The sequence below is a fragment of the Heteronotia binoei genome, chromosome 15 (assembly GCF_032191835.1).
Source record: "Heteronotia binoei isolate CCM8104 ecotype False Entrance Well chromosome 15, APGP_CSIRO_Hbin_v1, whole genome shotgun sequence".
NCBI classification, from domain to species: Eukaryota; Metazoa; Chordata; class Lepidosauria; order Squamata; family Gekkonidae; genus Heteronotia; species Heteronotia binoei.
Window position 1 is genome coordinate 53434580 of NC_083237.1, and position 27749 is coordinate 53462328.

General features: G+C 49.2%; 1 protein-coding gene, 5 non-coding genes and 1 pseudogene across 6 annotated transcripts; 6 read left to right on the forward strand and 1 right to left on the reverse strand.

The window, feature by feature from the left end:
* Nucleotides 1-1110: 1110 nt before the first annotated feature.
* On the reverse strand, nt 1111-10796 carry LOC132583852 (tRNA N(3)-methylcytidine methyltransferase METTL2-like). The gene is made up of 9 exons (XM_060255555.1): nt 10648-10796; nt 9577-9668; nt 8162-8529; nt 7074-7123; nt 6142-6202; nt 5002-5141; nt 3541-3647; nt 2330-2395; nt 1111-2040 (listed from the first exon to the last, which is right to left on the reverse strand). Exons 1-9 carry the CDS (start codon nt 10752-10754, stop codon nt 1871-1873), a joined length of 1161 nt encoding a protein of 386 aa, XP_060111538.1. The 5' UTR covers nt 10755-10796; the 3' UTR covers nt 1111-1870.
* Nucleotides 10797-13031: 2235 nt separating this feature from the next.
* LOC132584895 (5S ribosomal RNA) lies at nt 13032-13140 on the forward strand (annotated as a pseudogene).
* A 1174-nt stretch (nt 13141-14314) lies between these two features.
* On the forward strand, nt 14315-14433 carry LOC132584889 (5S ribosomal RNA). Its single transcript, XR_009556269.1, has one exon. It is a non-coding gene; the product is annotated as a 5S ribosomal RNA (ribosomal RNA).
* A 1683-nt stretch (nt 14434-16116) lies between these two features.
* On the forward strand, nt 16117-16235 carry LOC132584894 (5S ribosomal RNA). The gene has a single exon (XR_009556273.1). It is a non-coding gene; the product is annotated as a 5S ribosomal RNA (ribosomal RNA).
* A 1663-nt stretch (nt 16236-17898) lies between these two features.
* On the forward strand, nt 17899-18017 carry LOC132584896 (5S ribosomal RNA). The gene has a single exon (XR_009556274.1). It is a non-coding gene; the product is annotated as a 5S ribosomal RNA (ribosomal RNA).
* Nucleotides 18018-21832: 3815 nt separating this feature from the next.
* Nucleotides 21833-21951, forward strand: LOC132584921 (5S ribosomal RNA). Its single transcript, XR_009556296.1, has one exon. It is a non-coding gene; the product is annotated as a 5S ribosomal RNA (ribosomal RNA).
* Nucleotides 21952-25998: 4047 nt separating this feature from the next.
* On the forward strand, nt 25999-26117 carry LOC132584891 (5S ribosomal RNA). The gene has a single exon (XR_009556271.1). It is a non-coding gene; the product is annotated as a 5S ribosomal RNA (ribosomal RNA).
* The last annotated feature ends 1632 nt before the right edge of the window (nt 26118-27749 follow it).

The following is a 27749-nucleotide window of genomic DNA, read 5'->3' on the forward strand; positions in this document are numbered from 1 at the left end:
CAGCAGTTTCAGGTGGGTAGCCCTCTTGGTCTACTCTTCGATACAGAGCCTTTGGTTTCCTACAGATTAGCTGTCTTTGCCCTGGCTGCTAGAAAGATCAGAGCAAACTTTGTTTCTAAGAACACCTCCAGCTGTACTGTTTTAGTATTATTGTGCTGATTGTATGCTGTGGTTTCAAAATTTTAACTTTGCCTGTCTGTAATTACGTTTCAGGTATGTCTTAATTGTGAAGGCTAATGGACATGAACAATAAGATCGATTGATTTACTGTTGGTTTGCAGTAGGAGGCCTCAACTAGTTTGCTCCTCTAGGAGTGAAACACACACCATTTACTTTTTCAGGAGAGTGCACTAATGTGCCCTCAAAGATTCCATTGGGATGGGAGGGGGTTTGCTGATCCCTGCTCTAGGGGTTTGTTGTTACTTGCATTCCCTTTCCCCCCTTCCCATAGGCTGATGGGGATGAATTCCTGAGGACAGGGATGATTATGTGAGCTCAGCTCTCCTGCACTGGCTTGCTGGTTTTGACCCTTTCTCATCTCTACTTCTTAGTGTTCCATAACAGGCTCTATATCAAGGGGTGAGTGTGCTTTGATAAAGGACAGATGTCAGCGTATAAACGAAATACACAACACGATTGTGCTGGGCACAGCTTACAGCAGAGCGTACTTGGAGAAGGAAGTTATAGTCGACTGCATCAATGCAAGGTAGACACAAACCCCTTTGTGTTGTATCACATTTTATCCTTCAAATTAAATAACAAAACCCACAAACCAGGTTTCTAGATTTTATGGCTACAAGAAACAGCTGGATATGGGACTACACTGGCACAAGAGACAGGATGGAGCAAACCTTCTAGTAGGGATGGCTAGTGTTTGTCCTGACAGCAACAGGCAGAAATTCAACAGGTGCTGCCTACCCCAGCATGGACTTACTTTCAGGATAAATGCTTCCCCTTTTCCAGCTTTTGCTTGCCAAGCCTCTGATAGATACCCTGAGCTTTGGCAGGCAAACAGCAGTAACCCTAGGCAAGCAGTGAGGGCTGCTCACACAGCAATGGGTAGCAAAAAAGAAAAAGATGAACAGTGAGTAAATGTATGTCATGCCACAGTGCTTTATTGTCATCAATGCTTCCTGTTCCAAGGTCTCAGCACAACATACGAATTTGAGTTTTCAGAATATAGTCTTGTGCTTCTCTCAGGCTGGCTGAAGGTATTTTCTCCCCCCCCACACACACACACAAAAGATGCCCCCTTCCTCCCCCCTGGTCCCATGCTGCCTCAGGGCTTGTGCAGAGCCCCAAGGCCTGCTCTCTAATGTTGGCCCTGTTGCCATGGCTTCTATCCTGGTGACCCTCCTGCTGTCCCTTGTGGAGTTGGAGGGAAGTGCAGCACCTCCCGCAACTGGCTGCCATGGTCACAGAGATGTCCTGAAATGCAGCAGGATCAGCAATCCCAGTTTTAACTTTTCCCACTTGCTGAATCACTTGGCTGAGCTGAAGGCAGCTGTCCAAAAGGCGAGGCCTCAAAAGAGTCTGTGGAGGCTTCCATAAAGAAGTTTCAGGTGGGCAGCCATGTTGGTCTGCAGTTCGAGCAAGATTCAAGTCTAGTGATGCCTTAAAGGCCACCAAGATCTCCAGGGCAAAAGCTTGGCAGATCCACCAGCTTCTGGGCCATCTGCGCCCCCTTCCCAACTTTTCTGGAAGCCTTCGTCTCTCTCAAGCACATTTGGAGTTTTAAGTGTTCTAAGAAGCCAACTCCCAGTTTGAATTTTCACTCCAAGAGAGATCATCAGGCCAGCACTGAGCGGTCCAAGTCTGTGCAGCCTTCCCCTGCGTTGTAAGGCAGCCCTCAGGTGACGTGGCCACAGTGCTACGAGGGCGTCTCCTGCTCTCTCCTCAGCCGGAGGGGCTTGCGATATTTGCACTGGATCCACACCCTGTACATGGTCACCTGCTTTCCCCTGTTCACCTGGAGGCGGCGGTCCACCAGATTTTGGACTTTCTCCAAGCCGGCTGTGGAGAAGAGCAAGTCCAACTCACCTGAAGAAGGGAAGCAAAGAAAAGGAGGAGGGAAATTCCACTTGACCATCAAAGGCAACTTGTAAAGATGGCTCCATTTCACCATCATTGCTGGGAAACTGCCAAAATTTGCATAGCCCTGTCAACAGAGCAAGGCACCCAGACAAGGACACCCTCCCACCACTGGCAAGAAGACACCCATCTAGCAATTCCTTGCTGTCTGGTTTCTACTGTCCAGCAAGCCAACTTGCTTGAGTTTTTAAGACGGGTAACCTTCAAGGGACCAAGAAGCAGCTTGCGTGCGAGTTACCTTGTGTGAAGAAATAAACTCTGGTGCCATCGCCTCTCACGTAAAAGTTATCAGCCAGACACTGACCTAAAAGAGAAGGAGGCAGGTTTTGGTTACAGCTTCGCTGATGCCAATAGTGAGGAGCAGCCAGAGGCAGTGGCAGCCAATTAGAGGCCAAGAAGGCCACACCAAGGTTGTCTTCATTTTGAATAGTATCTCTAAGAAGATGCTTGCAGAAGAGAGCAAGCAAGAGGACTGAGAGGCTGAAGCACCATTATTGCAAAGGAAGGCTAAAGAGTCTGGGGCTTTTCAGTATGGAAAGGAGACGACTAAGAGGGGAGACACTGTAGAGGTTTATAAAATTATGCATGGGGTGGATAAAGTGGACAGTGAACTCTTTCACCCGCTCCCGTAACACCAAAACTTGGGGGTGCCCCATAAACTTGATGGCAATAGACTCAAAATTGACTTATTTACTCAACAAGAATTTAAATTTCGGAACTCACTAACAGGATGTAATGCTAGCCATGAGCATAGATGCCTTTAAAGGAGGATTAGATAGATTCATGGAGGAGAGGATCAAGGGTTACTAGTCATGGTGACTAAAGGAAATCTCCAAATCCAGTGGCAGCTACCCTCTGAACACCAGGGCTAGAAAGCAACATCCTATTTGTTGGCCACTCTCATCCATCTAGAGCAGGGGTCCTCAAACTACGGCCCGTGGGCCAGATGCGGCCCGCTGAGGACGTTTATGCGGCCCGCCGGGTTACAGCAAAATCAGACCGGAAGTGACGTTCGACCTAAACTCGCGTTAGCAACGCACACTTCCGGCACTGGGCTGAGGCGGCGGAGACAGAGTGTGAGGTGATACCGAGGTGAGGTGAGTTCCCAGGCCGGGGTGTGTGGTGTGGGGAAGGGAGAGAGATGCAGAAGACGGAGAACTGACGGCCCGCGGCCTTGTACAGTAACGGCAGTCCGGCCCTCCAACAGTCTGAGGGACAGTGAACTGGCCCCCTATTTAAAAAGTTTGAGGACCCCTGATCTAGAGGAACATGTGCCATTAACCTGTCCCATGCATACACACCCAAAGTTATGGTTCCCTGCCCAAAATGCTCTTATCATCTGCTTCCTTGATTATTCCAATCATGAAAGCCAGAAACTATTTCTCCTTTTAAAAGAGCAAACAGATGCAGAAGGGATGAATACATCCCTGCTTAAATGTTCCAGCGCACCTTTCTTGAAGCGGAGCTGGGCCAGGTCGTAACGGCCGTAATCTCGTAACAAAATCAGTCCTCCGGGCTTCAGAAGCTGGCTAAGTCTCTTGATGACACTCTGTGTTCTGGATGGGGAAGAAGAAGAAAAATTCCAAGGAAAAACTCTGCAGCCACTTTCACTTCATCATAATTAACAGAGCCATTAAAGAATTTAATGCACACGCATATGTCCAACTTAAGTCCATCTTTTGTATGTTTTTTTCTGCAAATAGCAACGGAGGGAAGGAATGTGTCATGGTGCAGCCTGATCTTGTCAAATCTCAGAAGCTAAGCAGTGTGGGTATTTGTAAGGAAGACCACCAAGGAAGGCTCTGCAGAGGAAGGCCAGGGCCGACCACTTCTGCTTCTCGCTTGCCTTGTAAGCCCCTTCTTGGGGGTCACCATAAGTCAGCTGTAATTTGATGGCTTTACACGAACACAAGCAGCAATGGGAGAACTCTCAGCCTCTCCCCAAACTTTGCTCTTTCTCTTATATACCAAAAAGAATCACCCCCTAACATTTTAAAATCAAGAGTTCTGCAGTGGCTCATAAAGCAAAATTCTAAAACCGGCACTGTTTAATGTTATTTTTAGCTGGGAGTGGAGCTGAGCAAAGGGGGTGTGTGTGTAACTAAGAAACGCACAAGAGTTGCTTCCCAGAGCCTCAGTATGAAAACACATTTGGCGAGGCTGGGAAGACCAACTTTGCATCAGTCATGAGATAGGATTAAAAAGGCCAATAATATAAAGCCTAGCAGGAAAACACTGTACAGGAAAAATAAATTTATAGAGGTTTTAATCTTTTTTGTTTGTGCAATGTTTCTACAATAACTTATAGCTGCGGGAGCCGAGCAGCTTTCCTGAACTCAGATGAGTTCAGGGACTGCATTGTGGCCTCCCCCTTGATGGAGAATTGGGCCTGCTTATTGAAGAAGACTGCAGATTTATACCCCGCCCTTCTCTCTGAATCAGAGACTCAGAGCAGTTTACAATCTCCTATATCTTCTTCTCCCACAACAGACACCCTGTGAGGTGGGTGAGGCTGAGAGGGCTCTCACAGCAGCTGCCCTTTCAAGGACAACTCCTGAGATAGCTATGGCTGACCCAAGGCCATGCCAGCAGCTGTAAGTGGAAGCGTGGGGAATCAAACCCAGTTCTCCTAGATAAGAGTCCGCACACTTAACCACTACACCAAACTTACTCCTATAGCAGTTTTACCCCCCAACTCTGGAAAGCATTTGTTCTGCAAATGTTGAAGCAACTAGTGTTGTGACTTTTATTTAAGCCACTGGTGACCCTCCCAAATATTCGACTTTCTAAGATGGCAATGCCAATTAGTATTCCAAACCAGAAAATCCCAAATTTCACTGGCAGCAACATGCCCCCGTCCCCAAATTCAAACAAGACAAAAGGAAGCAATATAGAAGTGGAGTGACCTACTTTTCTGGAAGAAGCGCTGAAAGGACAAAGATCAGGACCACCATGTCGAGAGACTCATCCGGCACTGGAAAAGGCAACTGAGTGTCGCAGAGGTCGTGAACGAATGCAAAGCAGCGAGATGTGTCGTATTCTGAATGAGCCTGAATGTTCACAGTGTTATCGTTCTTTCAGCAAAGTTCTTATTTTACCCTCACCACAGCCCTGCAGAGGAGGTCAGGCCAAGTCACAGTAACTGGCCCAAGTCTCATCCCAGCGCCCCCACGTCTCAGTCTCCCCATCAAACACCTTCCAATCCACTTCACCACCTGCCCAATATTTCAGCACCAGGACACCTCAAACCCTACACCTGGATTAAGGCAGGCTTTATTATATTTATTATATTTACTCCATTTATACCCCAATTATCTACCCAATGGGGACACAAAGCAGCCTTCATCTCTCTCCTCTATTTTATCCTCACAATAACCCTGTGAGGTAGGCTGAAAGTGTGTTGCCGGCCCAAGGTCACCCGGTAAGCTTCCATAGCAGAGTAAGGATTTGAACCTGGGTCTCCCAGATCCTACTCTGAGACTTTAAAAATGAGCATTTCCGCCCTGACCTAGATAGCCTAGACATGCCCAATCTCATCAGATTTCAGAAGCTAAGGAGGGCTGACCTTGTCAGGTACTTGGATGGGAGACCTCCAAAGAATACCATGATTGGGAGGCCAAGGCAGACTATATCAAGCCATTTCTCTGAATGCCCTCCATGTCCCACTAGGGGTTGCCAGGTCAGCATGACCTCCAGGCATGTGCACACACGCACACACATTTTTTAAAAAAAGAATTTCTCTTCAGAAGTTCTTCCATGCAAGAGACTGTTAAGGTTGATGCATAACGGCATAAACACTCCAAGCTCATTTTGAACCTAAAAGCTGGAGTTCTTTCCACTTTATGGGGGTGGGAAGAAAGCGTGAGAGAATAGGGACAGATGGTCTATTAAGAGCTGTAGGATTCCGCCCCCCCCCCCCCCCAAACATCCTGCAAAACCGAAATAAATGACAACAGCGAAGAGTGCAGACTTTTAGAAACAGAGTAGCTTTCCCCATCTTCCAGCCATGAAAATTAGCAATCTCTCCAGTGTTTCCTTTTGGTTTTTTACCTTGACAAGGTCCACGGCCCTCCTGGAAAAGTCACAGCAGTACACAAAGAGGTTGGGATCACTGAAATGAAGCATAGGAAAACAAAACAAAACATCAGTAGCGGTCAGTGTCATTTTCAGCAAGAGGATGAGTTGTCCAGATGCATGGAAGTTTCACTTCTGCAGAACCAAATGAAGTTAGGATAGGCTGTGACTAGACAGCAACGCTCCATAATTCAGCCAGGCTTTGAATCAACAGCTCTGGTCAGTGCCAATGCCCTCCACCCCACTCCAGCTGTGGCCAGTGCCAAGGGCAGGTCACACAGACCCCAGGAAAGACACCCTGAGGACCAGCTGTGGCTGAAGGATGGGATGGGAATATTTCAGACCCAGAGAAGGAGGACAGAACCAGGAGCACGGGGTGGACAGAGCTGGATGCTTCTTTGTTTTGGTGAGTCTGGGGGGCAGGCAGAGAAAAGACTACATCTGGTGCTCTAAGCGCCTTGGAGGAAGCTGCTTCTGGAAAGCTGATGGGGCAGGCCTTGGGCAGACTATAATTTCTAGACCCCCTCTGAGGATAAAGGAGGGTATAAAAGTCTTTGTTCACAGAAGTGAAAATATTTAAGTGCTCTCTGGCATAAACAAGCATTCCAGACCCTTCCAGGACCGTAATGCTTTACAATGCAGGTGGGAAAACTCACTTCTATCACTGATTCCCTCCCCCACTGGCATACAACTCAGTTAGCTGGGTCACACAAAGGACAAGTGTGACCAAGGGGACTATGCAGATGTTGGCTGTGCACTGAACTGATGCAGTCCCCCACTCCCCGGACCAAAAGGCGCTTCTTCTGAACATGTGAACCTACTCTCCATCCACCAGACTCCCATCTAGAATCCCTTTTATCAGCTGACAACCTCAGGCTCAGGATCCAGTGACAGCCTTTCTGACTTACTTGTTGGTTTGGAGGATGGGGAAGACTGTGTTCCCAGCACCGCAGCCCACCTGCCAGGGAAACAGAGCAGAAAAAGGTGACCTAAGTTTGCCGTCATGAAAAACACCCCTCTCCTCCTGCTCTTCTTGACTCAGGAGATCTCTGGGTAGCTTCTTTAGAGTCCTGCTGCAGGCAGCTTGCCATTAAAGGAATTCCATCAATACGGAAACAACAAGCCACCAAAACAAGCCCAGGGACACAAACAGCAGAGGAAAGGAAAGGAAAGATCCCCTGTGCAAGCACCAGTCGTTTCCGACTCGGGGGTGACGTTGCTTTCACGACGTTTTCACGGCAGACCTTTTTTACGGGGTGGTTTGCCATCGCCTTCCCCAGTCATCTACGCTTTCCCCCCAGCAAGCTGGGGACTAATTTTACTGACCTCGGAAGGATGGGAGGCTGAGTCAACCTCGAGCCGGCTATCGAACTCAGGTCGTGAGCGGAGCTTAGGACTGCAGTACTACAGCTTTAACACTCTGCGCCACAGGACAGGCAGAGAGCTGTCCATAAAACAAACCTCAGGTAGTTTAAAAGCTGGGTGAAAGGATAGGTAGAGAAGCCAGCTTTGCCAAAGGGTGGACTGCCCTTATGACTTCCAGCTACTATGCCTGCTCGTCCCTCCATATTTGCCTTCTCCTGCCTTTAGGGGTCAGGCAGCACCCCAATAAGTAGCCAGGTTTGCCTCCGGGACTACCAGCTGCTGGTGAATGGCTTATCATTCCAAGCTGAGCAGGGAGAAGTTATTCACTCTTCTTCAATGTGCAACACTCACTGTCATTGTACAAAAGAGACAGGCAACACTGCTGCAAAGAGAAAACTCTCCTTGATATGAGTCAACATCACTCACGGCCCCTAACAGTGACTAAAATGAAGGGGCTTCCAGGAATAGTTACACAGTCGGTAGGTTTACTTGGAGCTACTGGTTCTGGAAGGAGGCCCTCCATGTCCACAGCCCCCATCTGTTCTCCATGCTGGGGATCAGCTACATGAGGTGAATGTGAGCAATTGCCCAAAGCTATCTGGGAGGAAACGGTGTTTTACTGCATATTCACCTCCAGTATCCGGTAAGTAGCAGATGACCCTGGGAAGTCCTCATTCAGTTTTACAGCCTCCAGGTTCTGCGATGCTGCTTCTACTTGGGATTGCAACTGGCAGCTGCTCGTTTCAGAGTCCAGCAGATGCTCCGAGGCCCTGGTCTCCTCTACTAAACCAGCCCCACAGCAGCCTCCAGGGCCTGCAGTCTTGGACTCTCGTGCAGCCTCAGTGTCCTCAGAGATGGGCTTGGTGGCCTGACCGACATTTTGGTTTGGGGCCAGCTCAGGGAATTCAGTGAAAAGCCAGTGGCGGTCCTTGAAGAAGCCATTTTCGTGGGTTTTGTAAAACTCGTCCCAGTACTTGCTGGCGTGGACTTCATAGGCCTCTGCAAAGAAGGGGGGACAATAGAAACAAGACAGAGTCAGGCCTGAGTTCTTTGCCAGCCAAGGGTGCCAAGCCCCAAGTCACACACAAGATCCAGCCCTTCAGAAGACCTCGTCTGAAACTTGGAAGGAACACTCAAAGGTTGCCCAGTCCAACAGGCACAAGTTACTGGGCTTCTAAATCACCTGGCTGAATCAAGACACTTGGGCAGATTTCCCTTGAAACTTTCCCCAGGGAAGGAAATTCCACAGCCTTCCTAAATAGCACCTTTCGCTCTTTCATGGCTGCACAATGAGGCTTCCCCCTAATCTGGAGCTAAGCATTCCTTCTCACTGCTCACCAGTCTGTCTTGAGGAACACCTGCTCCTCTTCCTGCCCTCCTTTAGATACCTGGAAACTACCACTGCATCTCTTGGGTTGAGGGGACCTCAGGGAAGAGTGTGAGAACTTACAACACGCAGTGCAATCCCAAGCAGAGTTTAGACCCTTCTAAGACCATCAAAGTCTAGTGACAGCAGCCTTGCTGAAGCCAGGGGTCTGGAGAGGGCAAGAACTGGGGACTTCATTTATCCTGCCTCTCCAGGAAGAGAGGCAAAGTATACATGTCAGTGTAACCATAGAGGTCTATGGCTTCTGTGGAATCATATTCTTTTTTGCCTATCCTTTTACTTCCTCTTTTCCTTAGAGATGCACTATGAATCCTTCCCAGTGTGACGACATGCCCTGGTTTTCAAGGGGAGCTGTGAAGCCCCCCTGCAACTGACCACATCCTGAGAGCTGAATTCCACAGTCCTCCCAGGAAGGGGGCATCAGTCACTTGGATTTGCGATAAGGTCAGTGAATTCTGGGTGCCCAGTTATGAGTCCCTCAGGCACCTATGAGGCATTGCCCAGAGAAACAATGGCCACAGTCCAGAAGAAAGAGACTCATTCCCTTGTCCTGCTGATTCCATAGCAACTCAAGTGCAGCTCACTGTCTTTGGATCATGGCCAGCCATTATTAACAGAAGAGACAGACCAGGAAAAGCAGTCGGGGGGGGGGGGGGTACCTTGCTGATCTGGAGGTACAAAGTGTGTGCTGTTCTCTTGCACCTTCTTTTGGGCAGCTGCTTCCTGCTCTTCAGACCACTCCACGTTATCCCTGTGGGAAGGAAAAGGTTAATTCAGCCGGAGGACCCAGAAAGGAAGACCAGAGGCAGCTCCTGAAGAACTGATTTCCAGCATCAGCTTCTCAAAGCGTCTGACCAAGTGAGCTTTGACAGACAAGAGCACCTGCAGGATACATCCTGTTCGCCTTCAAGGTACCGCCAGGGCTCTGGGTTCATTTGTTTCCTTGGGGATCCCTGAGGTCAGAACCCGGCTGTTCTGAGGCAGCCTCGCAAGCGGCTCTCAGGAGGCGAGGCCATCTCAGGCCTGGGTGCGAGGAGCCTGGGAACACAGCAGGGCAGATCTTGGAGCAAAAGGTGAATCCATCTTGGCAGCGTGCCTTGAAATGCCACTGAAACACATCCCAAAGAGTGATTCAGGTGGGTGGCCATGTTGGTCTGAAGCAACATGCAACAGAAGGATGTTTGAGTCCAGTGGCACCTTTAAGACCAACACAGTTTAATTCTGGGTAGAAGCTTTCATCTGCAGGCACACCTCTGGGATACCAAACAAGCTGAAGATGGTTCCAGGTGGGCAACCACGTTGGTCTGAAGAACTTGGGCATGAACACAAAAGATGATGCCCAGAATTAAACCTTGGTGGTCCTAAAGGTGCCGCGCGGGACTCCCAACTTTATGCCAAGCATGGTAAGAAGATATTGGATTTATATCCCGCCCTATACTCTGAATACCCCCCCCCCCAACAGACACCCTGTGAGATGGGCGAGGCTGAGAGAGCTCTTACAGCAGCGGCAGCACCGCAAGGATCGCGGGACCTCCGTGGTGCACAAGCCCAGCAGCGCCTCCCTCCCTCCCTCCGCCCCCAACCAAGCCGGAGGGAGCCCGCGGGGCTGAGTAGTGGGTCCCCCCGCCCTCCTTCCCTCCCAGTCTGGGCCCAAGAAGGGCGACCGGCCGGCCGGGCCAAGCGGCCTTGGGCTGAAGCCGAGGAATGGGAGGCGCCCCCGGCTGGCTCACCAGGCGTTGTGCTGGAAGAGGCGCGCCGGGTCGGTGAGGAAGCGGCTCCCGAAAGGCGCCCTCCTGCTCTCGCCGCCGCCTTCGCCCTTCTCGCCCGGCGCCGCCATCGGAGCCCCGAACACGAGGAGGCGCCCGCCGGGCAGACGGAGAGCGCCGGAGCACAGGCAGGCCGAGGGAGGGCGGGAGAAGCGGCGAAGTGCCCGCCCCAAAGGCGTGGCGCGCCGCGGTGTCTTCTTGCTGCAGGGCAGCTGGACTGCGAGCGCCCCTGTGTGCAGCCCGCTTCGTGCAAGGCGAAGGGCGCAGGGAGGCGATGCAGCAGCCGGGGGGGGGGGGGGGGTTGCAGGTGCAGCGGGCAGCTGGAGGGTCCCCGCGGTCGCCTCTTCCCTCCCGCCCGCCCAGGTCTCTGGGAAGGGCAAAAGCTGCGAGGAGCGCCGCGGGCATGGAAAGGGTCCCCCGCTGCTGTGGTCGAGCCGCCGCAGCAAGTGTGCCTGAGCCTGGCAAAGCGGGGCGCGCTGCGCAGCAGAGGGCGGGAAGGACCTCGTGCCGGCTCTTTGCGGCGGGACCGCGCTTTTCCTAGAGCGAGGGGCGAAGCGAGCGTGGACTCCCCGTCTCTTTTTTAAAACATACCACAGGTGCAACAAAAAAACCCCCCAGATATTATTTATCATTTTATGGCTGGTAAATGTGGATAACGGTATAAAAGCTTTTGCAAAAGAAAAGAAATGAATTGACCTTAATAACTAACTGATGCACCAAAGCTTTAAGTAAAAGGAAGCACTAATTCCAACTGGAGATCGCATAAGGTGAGTAGAACACAAATCGGGAATAATAAACAGAACGAGAAATATTACAAAGTAATTAAGAATCGTGGTACAGTTCCATTCTCTTCCCTATAAGCTATCCTAGGAAACCACTTAACATCAAAAGAGGTCCAATCAGCACAATTTTGAGAGGTTCCCAATTTGCTAGTAGTTTTTTCAAGCATAAAGAGATTCCAAACTTTTTTGTGCCAGTGGTGGGCCCTTATCATGACTCCCGGTCTCTTTTCAGGGAGAGCTGCAGTTTAGCAAACAGCCCCCCCCCCCCACACACAAAAAAAGTTTGGGCCATCGACCGAGGCGGAGGGGATGCAAAAAGAGCCTGGTGCCTGCTGCGGAAGGTGCGTTTTCCCAAGGTGTGCCACTACAGGCGCAGTGGAAGTGGAAAAAAAGATGGTGGGGAGGGGAGAGAAGAGATGGAGACGGAAGAAGCCTTAGGCTTAGGAGAGGTAAGGGAGGTGCCCCGTTAGGGGGGCAGGCATGGCTGTGTGGGGTTTCCTGGGGAGGGGACATGGATGCCAGTTTTAGTGCTCCATAGCCAGTGACAGCGACTAGAAAATATGTTTTGTTTGGGTGGGAGGAAGGGGAGGCAACCGGTTGAAGGGAGGCACAGGAGGCAATCTTAGGGCCTACCCTTCCACCCTGAACGCACCTGATCTTGGAAGTTAAGCAGGGTTGGGCCTGGTTAGTACTTGGACGAGAGACCGCCTGGGAATACGAGGTGCTGTAGGCTTTTTGACCCAGCTGTTTTGCTCCTTCCTCCCTGCGGGCCATGTGCTGCAGCGAAGGGAAGGGAAATGTTTGTCACAGAAATCCAAATTATTGTGACATATAACCTTAACTTGCTTTTTAAGGTACATATTGCTATTTGATCTTGGCATATGTCAAAACATCTTCATTAAGTTCTGAGCTAATTTGCTGTTTACCTATGTAGCTGCAGTACTGCAATCCTAAACTCTGCTCATGAGCCGAGTTCGATCCCTGGTGGAACTGGGTTTTCAGGTAGCCAGCTCGAGGTTGACTCAGCCTTCCATCCTTCCGAGGTCGGTAAAATAAGTACCCAGCTTGCTGGGGGCAGGAAGTGTAGATGACTGGGGAAGGCAATGGCAAACCACCCCGTAAAAAGTGCCTTGAAAACGTTTTGAAAGCAATGTCACCCCAGAGTTGAAAATGACTGGTCTTGCACAGGGGACGTTTCCTTTCCTATGTAGACACATCTGGCCCCCTCCACACAAACTCTGTCTCTCTCTATGAAACATTAGCTTCTCTTTCATTGTGTCTGAAGAAGTGTGCGCGCGCAAAAGCTGCTCACTTGAATAACCTTTTGTTGTCCTTAAAGGTGCCACTGGACTCCATATCTCTGCTACTGCTTCAGACCAACACGGCTGGACCCACCTGATTCCATAGTGCAGGAAAGCATTTGAGCCACTCAGCAAGCTGGAGCAGGTTTCCTGCTCCCAGGACACTTCCTGGGCTGTTTTGGTGAGAAATGTTTATTTTTCTGGGGGGGGGGGGTAGAGGAAGGAGGGCAGCAGGTAGAAGGGAGGTGCAGGAGGCAGTCTCAGGGCCTATGGCCATACCACCCTGAACATGCCTGATCTTGGAAACTAAGTAGGGTCAGGCCTGGTTAGTACTTGGATGAGAGACCACCTGGGAATACCGGGTGCTGTGGGCTTTTTGGCTGCCTGGAGTCGCTGTGGCAACAGCTCTTTTACTCCTTCCCCCCCAGTGTCAGGCAGTGTGCCACAGCTGAAGAGAAGGGAAAACGTTCTCCACAGAAAGCATTCCTTAACCCTTGACCCACCTAGTGTTGTTCCACTCAGGGCTTTTTTTTGTGTGGAAAAGAGGTGCTGGATTTCTCAAGAGGGAACTGAAAAATATACACATGAGTACTCCTCCCGATTTTCAAGTGTTTTGTTTCCATAAAGAGGTTCCAGAACTGCGTCCTGCCATGTTCCCTCAGAAAAAAAGTCCTGATTCCAGTGGTTCCCCCTCCCCCCCCGCAGAATTAAAATTCAACCTTATTGTGACATATAACCTTAATGTGCTTTTTAAACTTATTTATTGCTACGTGTTCTTGGCATATGTCAAAACATCTTCATTAAGTTCTAAGCTAAATTGGTGTTCACCTATTCAGACACATCTGCCCCACACACCAATTCTCCTCTTTCCATGAAACATTAGCTTCCCTTTCTTTGTGTCTGAAGAAGTGTGTGTGCACACGAAAGCTGCTCCCTTGAATAACCTTTTGTTGGTCTTCAAGCTGCCACTGGATTACAAATGTGTGCTATTTCCACAAAGAGGTTCCGGAACTGCATTCTGTCACGTTCTCCTAGGAAAAAAGCCCTGATTCCAGTGGTTCCCCACCCCAAGTAATAAAATCCAAATTATTGTGACATATAACTTTAATTTGCTTTTTTATTTTACGTATTGTTACTTGGTCTTGCATATGTCAAAACATCATCATTAAGTTCTAAGCTAATTCGCTGTACATCCGTGTAGACGCATCTGGCCCCCTCCATACAAACTCTCTCTCTCTATGAAACATTAGCTTCCCTTTCTTTGTGTCCGAAGAAGTGTGTGCGCACACGAAAGCTGCTCCCTTGCATAACCTTTTGTTGGTCTTCAAGCTGCCACTGGATTACAAATGTGCGCTACTGTTTCAGAGCAACACGACTGGAGCCATCTGATTCCATAGTGCGGCAAAGCGTTTGAGCCACTAATGAAGCCAGAGCCGGTTTCCTGCTGCCACAACACTGCCTGTGCTGTGAGGATGAGAAATGTGTTTTTCTTTGGGGGGAATGAAGCAGGATAGCAGGTTGAAGGGAGGTGCAGGAAGCAGTCTCAGGGCCTACGGCCATACCACCCTGAACACGCCCGATCTCGTCTGATCTCGGAAGCTAAGCAGGGTCGGGCCTGGTTAGTACTTGGATGGGAGACCGCCTGGGAATACCGGGTGCTGTAGGCTTTTTGGCCGCCTGGAGTCGCTGTGGCAGCAGCTCTTTTGCTCCTTCCCCCTAGCGTCAGGCAGTGTGCCGCAGCTGAAGGGAAGGGAAGGGAAGGGAAAATGTTCCCCACAGAAAGCGTTCTTTAACCCTTGACCCACCTAGCGTTCTTCCACTCAAGGCTTCTTTGTGTGTGGAAAAAGAGGTGCTGGAATTCTCAAGAGGGAACTTAAGGAAAAGCACGTGAGTACCCCTCAGGATTTTAAAAATGTTTTTTGAGAGTTCTGTTTCCACAAAGAGGTCCTGGAACTGCGTCCTGCCATGTTCCCCCAGAAAAAAAGCCCTGATTCCAGTGGTTCTCTTCCCCTCCCCCCAAGGAATTAAATCCAAACTTATTGTGATGTATAACCTTAAGTTGCTTTTTAACTACTTATTGCTACTTGGTCTTGGCAGATGTCAAAACATCTTCATTAAGTGCTAAGCTGATTTGGTGTTCACCTATGTAGACACATCTGCCCCCCACCTGCCCCCCCACAAGCTCTGTCTCTCTCCATGAAACATTAGCTTCCCTTTCTTTGTGTCTGAAGAGGTGTGTGTGCACACAAACGCTCATACCTTGCATAAGCTTTTGTTGGTCTAAAAGGTGCCACTGGACTCCAGATCTCTGCTCCTGCTTCAAGCCAACATGGCTGGAACCACCAGGATCTACAGGACAGGAAAGTTTTTGAGCCACTCAGCAAGCTGGGCCAGGTTTCCTGCCACCAGGGCCGTGCCCAACTGGTGATGCTGCAAAATGCATCTTTTTTTGGGGGGGGGGGAGGCCAGCAAGTTGAAGGGAGGTGCAGGAGGCAGTTCCAGAGCCTACGCCCATACCACCCTGAACGTACTGGATCTTGGAAGCTAAGCAGCGTCCGGCCTGGTTTGTACTTGGATGGAGACCAAGTACAAACCAGGTACAAACCAAGTACACCTGGGAATACCAGGTGCTTTAGGCTTTTTTGGCTGCCTAGAGCCGCTGTAGTGTCCCTTGCCAAAGTCTTTTGCTCCTTCCTCCCAGTTTCAGCAGTGTGCCGTAGCTGAAGGGAAGGGAAACATTCAGCATAGAAAGCATTCCTTAACTCTGGACCCCCCGCCCACTACTGTTCCACTCAGGGCTTTTTCCCCTGGAAAAAGAGGTGCTGGAATGTTGCTGGAACTTTTTGTTTCCACAGAAAGGTTCCGAAACTGCATTCTGCTGTACGTATTGTGACGTATAACCTTAACTTGCTTTTTAAACTTACTTATTGTTCCTTAGTCTTGCCATATGTCAAAACAGCTTCATTAGATTCTAAGCTAATTTGCTGTTCACCTATGTAGACGCATTGGGCCCCCTCCACACAAACTCTCTCTCTCTCTCCATGAAACATTAGCTTCCCTTTCTTTGTGTCTGAGAAGTGTGTGTGCACACGAAAGCTGCTCCCTTGAATAACCTTATGTTGGTCTTCAAGCTGCCACTGGATTACACATCTGTGCTACTGCTTCAGAGCAACATGACTGGAGCCATCTGATTCCATAGTGCGGGAAAGCGTTTGAGCCACTAATGAAGCCAGAGCCGGTTTCCTGCTTCCACAACACTGCCTGTGCTGTGAGGATGAGAAATGTGTTTTTCTTTGGGGGGAATGAAGCAGGATAGCAGGTTGAAGGGAGGTGCAGGAAGCAGTCCCAGGGCCTACGGCCATACCACCCTGAACACGCCCGATCTCTTCTGATCTCAGAAGCTAAGCAGGGTCGGGCCTGGTTAGTACTTGCATGGGAGACCGCCTGGGAATACCGGGTGCTGTAGGCTTTTTGGGCCGCCTGGAGTCGCTGCGGCAGCAGCTCTTTTGCTCCTTCTCCCCAGCATCAGGCAGTGTGCCGCAGCTGAAGGGAAGGGAAAATGTTCCCCACAGAAAGCGTTCCTTAACCCTTGACCCACCTAGCGTTCTTCCACTCAAGGCTTCTTTGTGTGTGGAAAAAGAGGTGCTGGAATTCTCAAGAGGGAACTTAAGGAAAAGCACGTGAGTACCCCTCAGGATTTTAAAAATGTTTTTTGAGAGTTCTGTTTCCACAAAGAGGTCCTGGAACTGCGTCCTGCCATGTTCCCCCAGAAAAAAGCCCTGATTCCAGTGGTTCTCTTCCCCTCCCCCCAAGGAATTAAATCCAAACTTATTGTGATGTATAACCTTAAGTTGCTTTTTAACTACTTATTGCTACTTGGTCTTGGCAGATGTCAAAACATCTTCATTAAGTGCTAAGCTGATTTGGTGTTCACCTATGTGGACACATCTGCCCCCCACCTGCCCCCCCACAAGCTCTGTCTCTCTCCATGAAACATTAGCTTCCCTTTCTTTGTGTCTGAAAAGGTGTGTGTGCACACAAACGCTCATACCTTGCATAAGCTTTTGTTGGTCTAAAAGGTGCCACTGGACTCCAAATCTCTGCTCCTGCTTCAAACCAACATGGCTGGAACCACCAGGATCTACAGGACAGGAAAGTTTTTGAGCCACTCAGCAAGCTGGGCCAGGTTTCCTTCCACCAGGGCCGTGCCCAACTGGTGATGCTGCAAAATGCATCTTTTTTGGGGGGGGAGGGGAGGCCAGCAAGTTGAAGGGAGGTGCAGGAGGCAGTTCCAGGTCCTACGTCCATACTACCCTGAACGTACTGGATCTTGGAAGTTAAGCAGCGTCAGGCCTGGTTTGTACTTGGATGGAGACCGCCTGGGAATACCAGGTGCTTTAGGCTTTTTTGGCTGCCTAGAGCCGCTGTAGTGTCCCTTGCCAAAGTCTTTTGCTCCTTCCTCCCAGTTTCAGCAGTGTGCCGTAGCTGAAGGGAAGGGAAACATTCACCATAGAAAGCGTTCCTTAACTCTGGACCCCCGCCCACTACTGTTCCACTCAGGGCTTTTTCCCCTGGAAAAAGAGGTGCTGGAATGTTGCTGGAACTTTTTGTTTCCACAGAAAGGTTCCGGAACTGCATTCTGCTGTACGTATTGTGACGTATAACCTTAACTTGCTTTTTAAACTTACTTATTGTTCCTTAGTCTTGCCATATGTCAAAACATCTTCATTAGATTCTAAGCTAATTTGCTGTTCACCTATGTAGACGCATTGGGCCCCCTCCACACAAACTCTCTCTCTCTCTCCATGAAACATTAGCTTCCCTTTCTTCGTGTCTGAAGAAGTGTGTGTGCACACGAAAGCTGCTCCCTTGAATAACCTTTTGTTGGTCTTCAAGCTGCCACTGGATTACACATCTGTGCTATTGCTTCAGACCAAGATGGCTGGAGCCATCTGATTCCATAGTGCAGGAAAGTGTTTGAGCCACTCAGCAAGCCTGAGCAGGTCTCCTGCTGCCACGACACTGCCTTGTCCATTTTGGTGAGAAATGTTTATTTTTCTTTGGTGGTGGGGGGCGGGGGGTAGAGGAAGGAGAGAAGCAGGTTGAAGGGAGGTACAGGAAGCAGTCCCAGGGCCTACGGCCATACCACCCTGAACACGCCCGATCTCGTCTGATCTCGGAAGCTAAGCAGGGTCGGGCCTGGTTAGTACTTGGATGGGAGACCGCCTGGGAATACCGGGTGCTGTAGGCTTTTTGGCCGCCTGGAGTCGCTGTGCGTCAGGCACTTTGCCACAGAAAGCGTTCCTTATCCCTGGACTCACCCATTGTTCCACTTAGGGCTTTTTTTCCTGGGAGAAGAGGTGCTGGAACTCTCAAGAAAGAAAAGGAGGAGAAAAGCCTGGGTGCCCCCAATGAATTTTTAAACATTTCTAAGAATTTTGTTTCCACCAAGAGGTTCCGGAAATCCCTTCTGCCACGTTCTCCTTGGAAAAAACCCTGATTCCACTGGTTCCCCCACCCCTTTGCATTAAATCCAAAGTTATCGTGACGTATAACCTTAATTTGCTTTTTAATGTACTAATTGCCACTTGGTATTGGCATATGTCAAAACATCTTTGTTAAGTTCTCAGCTATTTGCTGTTCACCTATGTAGACACATCTGCCCCCCTCCAAACACAAACTGTCTCTCTTTACATGAAACATTAGCTTCCATTTTTTTTCTGTCTGAAGAATCATAGAGTTGGAAGGGACCTCCAGGATCATCTAGTCCAACCCCCTGCACAATGCAGGAAACTCACAAACACCTCCCCCTAAATTCACAGGATCTTCATTGCTGTCAGATGGCCATCTAGCCTCTGTTTAAAAACCTCCAAGGAAGGAGAGCCCACCACCTCCGGAGGAAGCCTGTTCCACTGAGGAACTGCTCTGTCAGGAAGTTCTTCCTAATGTTGAGGCGGAAACTCTTTTGATTTCATTTCAACCCCTTGGTTCTGGTCCAACCTTCTGGGGCCACAGAAAACAATTCCACACCTTCGTTCAGATTAGTGGCCCCCAACCTTTTTGGCCTCAGGGTTTGGCCCCAGGGCTGGCCCGCCCACTGTGGCCCCAGGGCCGATAGGGCGGGGGCACTCAATTCAGCCTCCCCCCGTGGTGCCTCCTCCTTTTCCTTGTTTTCCTCCCCCCATTTCCTCCTCCCTCCTCCCGCGCAGCCTTGCGGCCCCCCGTTTTCAATGAATATTTTAATTGGGTTTTTATTTTTATGTCGTTGTGATATTATTGTGATTTTATTATTTATGTTGTACTTCACTCTGAGCACCTATGGGGGAATGGGCGGAATATAAATAAATACTAATTTTAAAAATTAATAATTTAAGGCCGGGGAAGGAGCCGTGAAGCGCCTCCCAGGCCAAAAACCCTCCCCCACAGCTGATCAGGTGATGGAGGGGAAAACCTGGCAGCAGCAGTGAGCAACCCACTGAAAAAGCGGCACTCTCAGCGCTGCTCTTTTGCCGCTGTGTTTCCCCCCCCCGCCGATCACCTGATTGACTGGGGGGGGGATTGGCCTGGGGGGCGATTCATGGCCTCTTCCCTGGCCTTAAAATGGTGAGAATGGGGGGGGGGTGAGGAGGAGGCGCCGGAGGGTGGGGGGTGAGGCTGCGCGGGGGTAGCGGTGAGGCTGCGTGGCCCTTTGGAAACAGGTCACATCCCGGTACTGGTCCCCGGCCGGGTTGGGGACCCCTGTTCTAGATGACAGCCCTTCAGGTACTTGAAGATGGTGATCATATCACCTCTCAGCCACCTCCTCACCAGACTAAACACGCCCGGCTCCTTCAACCTTTCTTCATAGGACTTGATCTCCAGACCCCTCACCTTCTTCGTCACCCTCCTCTGACCCGTTCCTGCTTGTCTATATCCTTCTTAAAACGTGGTGCCCAAAACTGAACACGGTACTCCAGGTGAAGTCTTACCAGAGCAAAGTAAAGCGATACCATCACTTCACGTGTTCTGGACACTATATTTCTGTTGATGCAACCCAAAATTGCATTTGCCTTTTTAGCCACCACATCACACTGTTGACTCATATTCAGCATATGGTCCACTAAGATCCCTAGATCCTTTTCGCGCATACTACTGCTAAGACTAGTCTCCCCCATCCTATAAATGAAGAAGCGTGTGTGCACACGAAAGCTCCTGCCTTGAATAACCTTTTGTTGGTCTTAAAGGTGCCACTGGACTCCAAATCTGTCCTGCTGCTTCAGACCAACACGGCTGGACCCACCTGATTCCATAGTGCAGGAAAACGTTTGAGCCACTCAGCAAGCCAGAGCAGCTTTCCTGCTGCCAGAACACTTCCTGGGCTAGGATGGTAAGAAATGTGTCTTTTTTGGGGGGAGGCGGAGGAAGGAGGGCCGCAGGTTGAATTGAGGTGCAGGAGGCAGTCCCAGGGCCTACGGCCATTCCACCCTGAGCACGCCCGATCTTGTCTGTGTTGGAATTTACAGTGATCTAAGAGACAGTTTGGTGTAGTGGTTAAGTGTGTGGACTCTTATCTGGGAGAACCGGGTTTGATTCCTCACTCCTCCACTTGCACCTGCTGAGATGGCCTTGGGTTAGCCATAGCTCTGGCAGAGGTTGTCCTTGAAAGGGCAGCTGCTGTGAGAGCCCTCTCCAGCCCCACCCACCTCACAGGGTGTCTGTTGTGGGGGAGGAAGGTAAAGGAGATTGTGAGCCGCTCTGAGACTCTTCGGAGTGGAGGGCGGGATATAAATCCAATATCTTCTTCTTCTTCAATCATTATAGGGTTAAAAGTGTGTGCTTGTCTGTATTGTCTGCCTGACCTAGGAAGAAGAACTTGGCTCCCTGTCAGTGAAGAAGCAGCCTGCAATAGAAGTGTTTGTTGGTTTATGCTATTGGCCAGTTAGGTGACTTTCTTTGTCTAGGTAGGCAGAGGTCAAGAAGGGAGGAGGAAGTTTCTCCATTAGCAACGTGACTGTCTTAGTGGTAAGATGTAGGTTCTAGTGTTTCTTCTTTCCATCCCAGTTTCCCCATCCCTGTAGAAACAAAGTTATGTTTTTGCTTTTATACTTAAGAGCTCTCAATCTCATTGTGATCCAATGAACTGTTTGGGATATGAAAATGATTTTCCAATCAGAATACCTCTAACAGTCTGATCTTGGAAGTTAGCAGGGATGGGCCTGGTTAGTACTTTGATGGAAGACCGTCTGGGAATACCGGTTGCTGTAGGCTTTTTTGGCCGCCTGGAGTCGCTGTGGCGGCAGCTGTTTTGCTCCTTCTCCCCAGCATCAGGCAGTGTGCCGCAGCTGAAGGGAAGGGAAAATGTTTGCCACAGAAAGTGTTCCTTAACCCTTGACCCACCTTGTACCGTCCCACTCAAGGCTTTTTTTGTGTGGAAAATAGAGGCCAGAAATCTCAAGAGGGAAATGAAGGAGAAACACATGAGTGCCCCTCATGATTTTTAAAATGTTTTTTGAGAGTTTTGTTTCCACAAAGAGGTTCCGGAACTGCATTCTGTCACGTTCTCCCAGGAAAAAAGCCCTGATTCCAGTGGTTCCCCACCCCAAGTTAATGAAATCCAAATTATTGTGACATATAACTTTAATTTGCTTTTTTATTTTACGTATTGTTACTTGGTCTTGCATATGTCAAAACATCTTCATTAAGTTCTAAGCTAATTCGCTGTTCATCCGTGTAGACGCATCTGGCCCCCTCCACACAAACTCTCTCTCTCTCTCCATGAAACATTAGCTTCCCTTTCTTTGTGTCCGAAGAAGTGTGTGTGCACACGAAAGCTGCTCCCTTGCATAACCTTTTGTTGGTCTTCAAGCTGCCACTGGATTACACATCTGTGCTACTGCTTCAGAGCAACATGACTGGAGCCATCTGATTCCATAGTGCGGGAAAGCGTTTGAGCCGCTAATGAAGCCAGAGCCGGTTTCCTGCTGCCACGACACTGCCTGTGATGTGAGGGTGAGAAATATGTTTTTCTTTGGGGGGGGAATGAAGCAGGATAGCAGGTTGAAGTGAGGTGCAGGAAGCAGTCCCAGGGCCTACGGCCATACCACCCTGAACACGCCCGATCTCGTCTGATCTCGGAAGCTAAGCAGGGTCGGGCCTGGTTAGTACTTGGATGGGAGACCGCCTGGGAATACCGGATGCTGTAGGCTTTTTGGGCCGCCTGGAGTCGCTGTGGCAGCAGCTCTTTTGCTCCTTCTCCCCAGCGTCAGGCAGTGTGCCGCAGCTGAAGGGAAGGGAAAATGTTCCCCACAGAAAGCGTTCCTTAACCCTTGACCCACCTAGCGTTCTTCCACTCAAGGCTTCTTTGTGTGTGGAAAAAGAGGTGCTGGAATTCTCAAGAGGGAACTTAAGGAAAAGCACGTGAGTACCCCTCAGGATTTTAAAAATGTTTTTTGAGAGTTCTGTTTCCACAAAGAGGTCCTGGAACTGCGTCCTGCCATGTTCCCCCAGAAAAAAGCCCTGATTCCAGTGGTTCTCTTCCCCTCCCCCCAAAGAATTAAATCCAAACTTATTGTGATGACTAACCTTAAGTTGCTTTTTAACTACTTATTGCTACTTGGTCTTGGCAGATGTCAAAACATCTTCATTAAGTGCTAAGCTAAGTTGGTGTTCACCTATGTAGACACATCTGCCCCCCCACCTGCCCCCCCACAAGCTCTGTCTCTCTCCATGAAACATTAGCTTCCCTTTCTTTGTGCCTGAAGAAGTGTGTGTGTACACAAACGCTCATACCTTGCATAAGCTTTTGTTGGTCTAAAAGGTGCCACTGGACTCCAAATCTCTGCTCCTGCTTCAAACCAACATGGCTGGAACCACCAGGATCTACAGGACAGGAAAGTTTTTGAGCCACTCAGCAAGCTGGGCCAGGTTTCCTGCCACCAGGGCAGTGCCCCGCTGGTGATAAGAACATAAGAGAAGCCATGTTAGATCAGGCCAATGGCCCATCCAGTCCAACATTCTGTGTCACACAGCGGCCAAATATATATATATATATATATATACACACACACACACTGTGGCTAATAGCCACTGATGGACCTCTGCTCCATATTTTTATCTAACCCCCTCTTGAAGGTGGCCATGCTTGTGGCCGCCACCACCTCCTTTGGCAGTGAATTCCACATGTTAATCACCCTTTGGGTGAAGAAGTACTTCCTTTTATCCATTTTAACCTGTCTGCTCAGCAATTTCATCGAATGCCCACGAGTTCTCGTATTGTGAGAAAGGGAGAAAAGTACTTCTTTCTCTACTTTCTCCATCCCATGCATTATCTTGTAAACCTCTATCATGTCACCCCTCAGTCGACGTTTCTCCAAGCTAAAGAGCCCTAAGCGTTTCAACCTTTCTTCATAGGGAAGGTGTTCCAGCCCTTTAATCATTCTAGTTGCCCTTTTCTGAACTTTCTCCAATGCTATAATATCCTTTTTGAGGTGCGGCGACCAGAACTGCACACAGTACTCCAAATGAGACCGCACCATCGATTTATACAGGGGCATTATGATACTGGCTGATTTGTTTTCAATTCCCTTCCTAATAATTCCCAGCATGGCGTTGGCCTTTTTTATTGCAAACGCACACTGTCTTGACATTTTCAGTGAGTTATCTACCACGACCCCGAGATCTCTCTCTTGGTCAGTCTCTGCCAGTTCACACCCCATCAACTTGTATTTGTAGCTGGGATTCTTGGCCCCAATGTGCATTACTTTGCACTTGGCCACATTGAACCGCATCTGCCACGTTGACGCCCACTCACCCAGCCTCAACAGATCCCTTTGGAGTTCCTCACAATCCTCTCTGGTTCTCACCACCCTGAACAATTTAGTGTCATCAGCAAACTTGGCCACTTCACTGCTCACTCCCAACTCTAAATCATTTATGAACAAGTTAAAGAGCATGGGACCCAGTACCGAGCCCTGTGGCACCCCACTGCTTACCGTCCTCCACTGCGAAGACTGCCCATTTATACTCACTCTCTGCTTCCTATTACTCAGCCAGTTTTTGATCCCCAAGAGGACCTGTCCTTTTACTCCATGACTCTCAAGCTTTCTAAGGAGCCTTTGATGAGGAACTTTATCAAAAGCTTTCTGGAAGTCAAGGTAAACAACATCTATCGGGTCTCCTTTGTCCACATGTTTGTTCACCCCCTCAAAGAAATGTAACAGGTTAGTGAGGCAAGATCTTCCCTTGCAGAACCCATGCTGAGTCTTCCTCAATAACCCGTGTTCATCAATGTGGACGGGGGGGAGGGACGGTGGCTGGGGGAGGGACGGTGGCTCAGTGGTAGAGCATCTGCTTGGGAAGCAAAAGGTCCCAGGTTCAATCCCCGGCATCTCCAAAAAAGGGTCCAGGCAAATAGATGTGAAAAACCTCAGCTTGAGACCCTGGAGAGCTGCTGCCAGTCTGAGAAGACAGTACTGACTTTGATGGACCAAGGGTCTGATTCAGTATAAGGCAGCTTCATATGTTCATATGTTCAATGTGCCTACTCATTCTGTCCTTGATAATGCTTTCTACCAACTTTCCTGGTATTGAAGTCAGACTGACAGGCCTGTAATTTCCCGGATCTCCTCTGGAACCCTTTTTTAAGATGGGGGTGACATTTGTCCTGCTGCTTCAGACCAACACGGCTGGACCCACCTGATTCCATAGTGCAGGAAAACGTTTGAGCCACTCAGCAAGCCAGAGCAGGTTTCCTGCTGCCAGAACACTTCCTGGGCTATGATGGTAAGAAATGTGTCTTTTTTGAGGGGGGAGGCGGAGGAAGGAGGGCCGCATGTTGAATTGAGGTGCAGGAAGCAGTCCCAGGGCCTACGGCCATTCCACCCTGAGCACGCCCGATCTTGTCTGTGTTGGAATTTGCAATGATCTAAGTTCCAATCATTATAGGGTTAAAAGTGTGTACTTGTCTGTATTGTCTGCCTGACCTAGGAAGAAGAACTTGGCTCCCTGTCAATGAAGAAGCAGCCTGCAAAAGAAGTGTTTGTTGGTTTATGCTATTGGCCAGTTAGGTGACTTTCTTTGTCTAGGTAGGCGGAGGTCAAAAAGGGAGGAGGAAGTTTCTCCATTAGCAATGTGACTGTCTTAGTGATAAGATGTAGGTTCTAGTGTTTCTTCTTTCCATCCCAGTTTCCCCATCCCTGTAGAAACAAAGTTATGTTTTTGCTTTTATACTTAAGAGCTCTCAATCTCATTGTGATCCAACGATCCAATGAACTGTTTGGGGTATGAAAATGATTTTCCAATCAGAATACCTCTGTGGCGGCAGCTGTTTTGCTCTTTCCTCCCAGCATCAGGCAGTGTGCCGCAGCTGAAGAGAAGGGAAAATGTTCTCCACAGAGTGTTCCTTAACCCTTGACCCACCTTGTACTGTCTGTCAGAACTGGCAGAACCTCAAAACAGAGTCCAAACTTGTTACAAAGTATAGGCATTTATTCCAGAACTACAGAGCTGAAGCTACAAGATAACACTGATGCCTAGGCCTGGCATCTAGTTACATTTTATGTGGTTAGGACAGCAACCACTCAAGGCTTTTTTTGTGTGGAAAATAGAGGCCAGAATTCTCAAGAGGGAAATGAAGGAGAAACACATGAGTGCCCCTCATGATTTTTAAAATGTTTTTTGAGAGTTTAGTTTCCACAAAGAGGTTCCGGAACTGCATTCTGTCACGTTCTCCTAGGAAAAAAGCCCTGATTCCAGTGGTTCCCCCCCCAAGTAATAAAATCCAAATTATTGTGACATATAACTTTAATTTGCTTTTTTATTTTACGTATTGTTACTTGGTCTTGCATATGTCAAAACATCTTCATTAAGTTCTAAGCTAATTCGCTGTTCATCCGTGTAGACGCATCTGGCCCCCTCCATACAAACTCTCTCTCTCTCTCTCTCTATGAAACATTAGCTTCCCTTTCTTTGTGTCCGAAGAAGTGTGTGTGCACACGAAAGCTGCTCCCTTGCATAACCTTTTGTTGGTCTTCAAGCTGCCACTGGATTACAAATGTGCGCTACTGCTTCAGAGCAACACGACTGGAGCCATCTGATTCCATAGTGCGGCAAAGCGTTTGAGCCACTAATGAAGCCAGAGCCGGTTTCCTGCTGCCACAACACTGCCTGTGCTGTGAGGATGAGAAATGTGTTTTTCTTTGGGGGGAATGAAGCAGGATAGCAGGTTGAAGGGAGGTGCAGGAAGCCGTCCCAGGGCCTACGGCCATACCACCCTGAACACGCCCGATCTCCTCTGATCTTGGAAGCTAAGCAGGGTCGGGCCTGGTTAGTACTTGGATGGGAGACCACCTGGGAATACCGGGTGCTGTAGGCTTTTTGGGCCGCCTGGAGTCGCTGTGGCAGCAGCTCTTTTGCTCCTTCCTCCCAGCGTCAGGCAGTGTGCCGCAGCTGAAGGGAAGGGAAAATGTTCCCCACAGAATGCATTCCTTAACCCTTGACCCATCTAGCGTTGTTTTTTGTGTGTGGAAAAAGAGGTGCTGGAATTCTCAAGAGGGAACTTAAGGAAAAGCACGTGAGTACCCCTCAGGATTTTAAAAATGTTTTTTGAGAGTTCTGTTTCCACAAAGAGGTCCTGGAACTGCGTCCTGCCATGTTCCCCCAGAAAAAAAGCCCTTATTCCAGTGGTTCTCTTCCCCTCCCCCCAAGGAATTAAATCCAAACTTATTGTGATGTATAACCTTAAGTTGCTTTTTAACTACTTATTGCTACTTGGTCTTGGGAGATGTCAAAACATCTTCATCAAGTGCTAAGCTAATTTGGTGTTCACCTAGGTAGACACATCTGCCTCCCCACAAGCTCTGTCTCTCTCCATGAAACATTAGCTTCCCTTTCTTTGTGCCTGAAGAAGTGTGTGTGCACACAAACGCTCATACCTTGCATAAGCTTTTGGTGGTCTAAAAGGTGCCACTGGACTCCAAATCTCTGCTGCTGCTTCAAACCAACATGGCTGGAACCACCAGGATCTACAGGACAGGAAAGTTTTTGAGCCACTCAGCAAGCTGGGCCAGGTTTCCTGCCACCAGGGCCGTGCCCAACTGGTGATGCTGCAAAATGCATCTTTTTTTTGGGGGGGGGGGGGAGGCCAGGAAGTTGAAGGGAGGTGCAGGAGGCAGTTCCAGGGCCTATGTCCATACCACCCTGAACGTACTGGATCTTGGAAGCTAAGCAGCGTCAGGCCTGGTTTGTACTTGGATGGAGACCAAGTACAAACCAGGTACAAACCAAGTACACCTGGGACTACCAGGTGCTTTAGGCTTTTTTGGCTGCCTAGAGCCGCTGTAGTGTCCCTTGCCAAAGTCTTTTGCTCCTTCCTCCCAGCTTCAGCAGTGTGCCGTAGCTGAAGGGAAGGGAAACATTCACCATAGAAAGCGTTCCTTAACTCTGGACCCCCGCCCACTACTGTTCCACTCAGGGCTTTTTCCCCTGGGAAAAGAGGTGCTGGAATGTTGCTGGAACTTTTTGTTTCCACAGAAAGGTTCCGGAACTGCATTCTGCTGTACGTATTGCGACGTATAACCTTAACTTGCTTTTTAAACTTACTTATTGTTCCTTAGTCTTGCCATATGTCAAAACATCTTCATTAGATTCTAAGCTAATTTGCTGTTCATCTATGTAGACGCATTGGGCCCCCTCCACACAAACTCTCTCTCTCTCTCCATGAAACATTAGCTTCCCTTTCTTTGTGTCCGAAGAAGTGTGTGTGCACACAAAAGCTGCTCCCTTGCATAACCTTTTGTTGGTCTTCAAGCTGCCACTGGATTACACATCTGTGCTACTGCTTCAGACCAAGATGGCTGGAGCCATCTGATTCCATAGTGCAGGAAAGTGTTTGAGAGACTCAGCAAGCCTGAGCAGGTCTCCTGCTGCCACGACACTGCCTGGGCCATTTTGGTGAGAAATGTTTATTTTTCTTTGGTGGGGGGGGGGGTAGAGGAAGGAGAGCAGC